The sequence below is a fragment of the Pelodiscus sinensis genome, chromosome 26 (assembly GCF_049634645.1).
Source record: "Pelodiscus sinensis isolate JC-2024 chromosome 26, ASM4963464v1, whole genome shotgun sequence".
Lineage (NCBI taxonomy): Eukaryota > Metazoa > Chordata > Testudines > Trionychidae > Pelodiscus > Pelodiscus sinensis.
In genome coordinates, this window is record NC_134736.1 from 3,661,107 (window position 1) to 3,666,628 (window position 5,522).

General features: G+C 46.2%; 1 protein-coding gene across 1 annotated transcript; it reads right to left on the bottom strand.

Moving 5' to 3' along the window:
• Positions 1-733: 733 nt before the first annotated feature.
• On the bottom strand, positions 734-5,289 carry LOC102444782 (nicotinamide N-methyltransferase-like). The gene is made up of 3 exons (XM_075909333.1): positions 4,832-5,289; positions 2,586-2,793; positions 734-1,247 (listed from the first exon to the last, which is right to left on the bottom strand). The coding sequence occupies exons 1-3, from the start codon at positions 4,974-4,976 to the stop codon at positions 815-817; spliced, it is 786 nt and encodes a 261-aa protein (XP_075765448.1). The 5' UTR covers positions 4,977-5,289; the 3' UTR covers positions 734-814.
• Between the last annotated feature and the right edge of the window lie 233 nt (positions 5,290-5,522).

Below are 5,522 nucleotides of genomic sequence, written 5' to 3' on the forward strand. Positions count from 1 at the left end.
GAGTCCCTCGTTAGCATAGATTTTGCCGAGAAAACTCCAAGGCTATGTCTACACTGGCACGATCTTGAGCCAGAGCTATACAAATGAGGCTAAGCATGGAATATCAATGAGCCTCATTTGCATATCTAATGAGCTGCCATTTTGCAGAAGAGGCTCTTGCGCAAGAAGGAGCTGTTTACACTGCTCCTTCTTGCGCAAGAAAAACCCTCTTGCGCAATGCCGTTATTCCTGAAAATAATCAGCGTACCAGTATTGCGCAAGAGGGTTTTTCTTGTGCAAGAAGGGGTAGTGTAGACATCTTCTCACACAAGAGCCTCTTCCGCAAAAATGGTGGCTCATTAGATATGCAAATGAGGCTCTGCGATAATTCCACGCTTAGCCTCATTTGCATCGCTCTGGCGCAAGACCGCGCCAGTGTAGACATAGCCATAGTGTAGATGTAGCCTAAGTGCTGACTGCCCCTCTCAGCCCTAGGGCTGCAGTCTGTCCAGATTTTTGTCTCTGGCAAGATTCTGGCAACCCTGGCAAATGTCAAGAACCCAAGCAGAACCAACGTACAAATTATCGAGAAATTAGAATGAGCAGCCAAAATTGTATGTGGGGACTCCTCCTGCTGAGAAGCATTCCTCAGTTAAGTTCATCCTGCAAGAGCAATTTAGCTGTTTCTATGCTCCTGGAGTTGTCACATATTTCACAACAAAATGCTTCATGTGTTTAACATTGGAGACAAAACTGCACGAATTTCATTATGTTTATTCCTAATATTATTCCTCTTCCTTTAGGAAGGGTTTCTTTTACCCACACTCCCCAGGATTTACACCGCTTCCTCTTTGCGAGCGAGAATGAAGTACATGCCAGAGAAATCAGAACTGTCGTCGACATTATCATCCCTGAAGAGAACCTCAAACTCTTGAATGCTGAAGCCAGTTTCACTGAGGGCTTCCCTCAGAAACTCCTCTCCCAGCACCAAACAAGAGAACCGTGTAGGGCCAACCATATAGAAACTGCAGCCCAAATCTCCACTCAGCACCAAGTGTCCTCCAGGTTTTAACAGGGAGCTGATGTTCTTCAGAGCAAGGCGGTACGTGTTCTGATCTTTGCAAGCAGCTTCCAAGCACAGGGATGAGATCAAGCAGTCAGCTGGAGGCAAGATGATTGGATCCATGGGGTTGCTTTTGTGGATGTCACATTTCAGAACCTGTTTGATGGTTTTCCTTAACTTTGCCTCTTTCTCAGCCTCCTTTCCCCTGCAGACAGACACATATACAATAAGAACTGAACCCCAAATGGTTTTCTGCAATTACTGTGTCTTTCTGTGCTACAGTGCAAGTATCAGAAGGAAAACGTTCGCTAGAGTGATGTCTATTTGTAGGATCTTGCGTTAACTTTGTTTTTACTCCCCTTTCCACAGATCATGCTTTAAAAGTCAGATAAGCTGGAATGCTAACTGCAATAAGTCTTAGTCACCACATTTTGCTCAGAATTCATCAAACTTTTTCAAACAGGTTTATAAACTCTGGCTGGTTTTTCACTGGACCCCATCTGAACTTTGGATATTTAAAAAAATCTGTAACCATGTGAATTTACGTAAGCAACATTTCACTGTGCATTTCAGACTGGGAAAGTGCCAATATCAACTGATAACTCCCTCCAAAGTCTGTGACGTTGAGACCTCCTGACAACTCTAGGTAGACCACTTCAAGGACTGAAAATCACAGTCCTCCTGCTCTTTATTTGCTAAGAAAAAACCTTTGGCTAAGTCTACACTGGCATGATTTTCCAGAAATGCTTTTAACGGAAGAGTTTTCCGTTAAAAGCATTTTCGGAAAAGCGCGTCTAGATTGGCTGGACGCTTTTCCGCAAAAGTATTTTTTGCGGGAAAGTGTCCGTGGCCAATCTAGATGCACTTTTCTGCAAAAATGCCCCGATCACCATTTTCGCCATAGGGGCTTTTTTGCGGAAAACAAATCTCTGCCGTCTACACTGGCCCTTTTGCGCAAAAGGTTTTCGGAAAAAGACTTTTGCCCAAACGGGAGCAGCATAGTATTTCTGAAAAAGCACTGACAATCTTACATGAAAGAACTGACAATCTTACATGAGATCGTCAGTGTTTTGCGGAAATTCAAGTGGCCAGTGTAGACAGCTGGCAAGTTTTTCCGCAAAAGCAGATGATTTTGCGGAAAATCTTGCCAGTCTAGACACAGCCTTCCAGTATTCACCACAGATTGTGTTTGCATCTTCCAGCTGATTAGCATCAAGTTACAGCAGGGGAAGTCTAGTTTGGATATTAGAAACAACTATTTCACTAGGAGGGTGGGGAAGCACTGGGCTGGGTTCCCTAGGGAGGGGGTGGAATCTCCATCCCTAGAGGTGTTTAAGTCTCGGCTTGACAAAACCCTGGCTGGGTTTATTTAGATGGGATAGGTCCTGCTTTGGGCAGAGGGCTGGACTCAATGACTCCTGAGGTCTCTGCCAGCCCTGGGATTCTATGATTCTATGATTCTGTGATCAGGAGATGAAGCTACCAAGAGACACTAAGGGACACACAAGCGATTTAAACAGTCTGCTCTTTCCAGCCCCTGTACCTCTTTCCCTCCAGCTCACAGACGTATTTCACCACTGGGGTCCAGTCAAACGCTCCCGGCTCCTTCTTCAGCCATTTCTCCAGTTCCTGGCAGTTCCGGTCTGTGTAGTCGGAAGCGACGATCTCCTTAAAGTTCTCGCAGGCGGACAGGAGCTGGTAAATGGTGGGGCCACTGCCGATGTCAATCAGGGTGTCTCCTTTCATGTCACCTGGTTCGGAATGCAGAATGCTTGGAGCTCATTGGATCGTAGCCAAATCAAATGCAATTGCCTCTCAGTGACATTTTGCTGATTTAGTTTAATACATCGAGAGCTAAACCTTGCTTCCCCTGAACGCAAGAGCCAAACGCCCATTGACTGCAGTGTTACCAAGCTTTCGCTCCAAGTCCTCAGTGCTCCTTCATGGGCAAATTAACACTAGCTACCTTTGTATTTATCTCAACTAGCCCAAGCAGTGTAGAAGCTGCATGGAGGATGTTTACAGAAGGAGCACTTTTTCTGCAGCTGTAAGAATACAAAGCATTGCACATCAAGCACAGGTTGCCTCAGTAGCAGTTTACTAGTCTGTTACAGGATTTTCCACCATGAACCTGATTCCTCACTGACCTTCACCTGGTATCATCACATAGACTTTTCTCCTGCAATGTACAAAGTAATTGACACAGCGTAAAGACAAATATCACTGTTTTCTCCTGCCTAATCTCCTAGGATATGTCTACACTAGCCCCCTAGTTCAATCTAGGGAGGCTAATGAGGGTGACCGAAATTGCAAATGTAGCGTGGGATTTAAATATCCCACGCTTCATTAGCATGTTACCGGCTGGTTGCCATTTTAGAAATTGACTAGCCCGAAGTAACTGCCCGCGGCTACATGTGACAGTGAAACGGGTTTCCGAATTAAAGTCCTAAATCGAATTAGCTGGTAAACCTCATTGCAGGAAGAATAACAGCTAATTTGATTAGGGCTTTAATTCGGAATCCCATTTCACTGCCATGTGTCAATTTCTAAAATGGTGACCAGCCGAGAACATGCTAATGAAGCGTGGGATATTTAAATCCTGTGCTTCATATGCAATTTCGGTCGCCCGCATTAGCCTTCCTAGATCGAACTAAGGGGCTGGTCTAGACATACCTCTAGACTCAGTCCTTTCCATTACAGATTGATACCTTATTATGAGCTTTTCCTTGTACTTATACTTCTAATAAATTTTTACTCAAGGACAATCTCCTGGATAACACCATGTCTCTGTGGAGGTGCAGTTATAGTCAGTAATAGCAAAAATATGAATAGTGTGTAGACACGCCAAATTTCGAAATAGCCTATTTCAACAAAGAATCAAAATAAGATACACAATTTGCATATTTCGAGCTAAGGGTGCAGTGTAGACACACCCTTGCAGAGTTGGTGTTATAGAGACAAGGCCTTATTCCTGCTCCAAGGAGAAGGCTCAGAAGCAATTTGCTATATAATAATTAACAATAATTAACTCTTCCGTTTAGTGCTTTACAGTCACACAGTCCTAGCTCCTTGGATCAAATGTCCTTATCCCTGTTTTACAAATGAGGCTGAGAGAGGTGATGTGACTTGCCCAAGGTTCACAGAGTGGTCAGTGGCAGCCTTGAGAACAGCGCTCAGGAGCCCTGAGTGGCAACCCAAGGCCATACTGCACTGGTACTTGCAGAAAGGGGAGGATGGGAAAAGCTTGCTGAGGACCTGTGGTACTTCTAAGGGCTGAACAACAATACTCAGCCAATCAAATGGGCTTTTTATCTAGACACACTAGCTGAAGAATCCTCAACCCCACCCCTTGCAGATTGGGGAGAGTTAACCATGCATCCCAGTGGGGAAAAGTGGGGAAGAAGGGAGCAACTGCCCTGGGGCCTGGGACTTCTGGACGTACTGCTACTCCTGCATGAGCAGCAGCGTGCTCTGAAAAGTGCTAAGGGCTGCCTGCCCACAGCCCCGCCCCTTCTGCCTGAAGCCCCGCCTCTTCCAGGAGCATGGATATGCCCATTCATGTGGCCCAAAGGCCCAACAAGTCTGTCTACCCCTCTGGACGTGATTAACTGTTGTAGCATGTGTTTTGCTCCAGGAGTGACCACGGGAAGCCAGTCACCAATGCATATTACAGGATTTTTCACCACCACCCATGTCAAAAAGGTGCCAGGATAATAAGCAGGTTTCTTAGGTCACAGACAGAGACCAACACACAAGGGCTGTGTCCCAGATGCCTCCCGCAGGCCCTACCTGAAGCGAAGGCTTTACAATAATGTTTCAGAGCAAAGTTCAGATATTCATCTCCCACGGAGCCTTCTCCAAACTTAAAATATTCCAGATAGGCCTTGGGATCAAATGCTGCCTGGTAAACACTCCCTCTGGTGTACTCAGCCATGGCGCTCGCTCAGTGCCTGCACGTACAATGTGCTGGTTTTCCCTGGGTCCCCTGGCTACAGTGAGCTGCCGCGATGACACACGATCCGTGCTCTGCCTTTTAACCCTTTCACGTCCCTGCAGGACGAGTGCAGCTGTGGATTTCCCCTGCCCACCATCTATAGCTTTACACGGACACTCTTCTGTTTTCAAAACTTTTTAAAATCCTGTTTGCTCTTCACAACTGCAGATCCCTAAAGGAATCCCACGCTGGCCGCTGATAGAAAGTTCTCTGGAGAGTGGACAGCATTAGGCCAGCCTCTCTGCTCCCAGAGCTCAAAAGCAGGGATCTGCACAGCAGGCAAGTTCTGAGGTCAGACGAGGGGCGTGTCACAGACTCCAGGGCTGCAATGCTGAGCTGTAATGGGATGTTTTATTGCTGGGGTGAGCTTGCACATTTGCACCCCTACAAGCAGTATTCGAGGTGGCATGGCCGGCTCCCAGCTTCTAATCCACTTGCTTCTGTCTTAAAATCTCTGCTAAATAGAAGGCAGAAATCTGGGAGGGG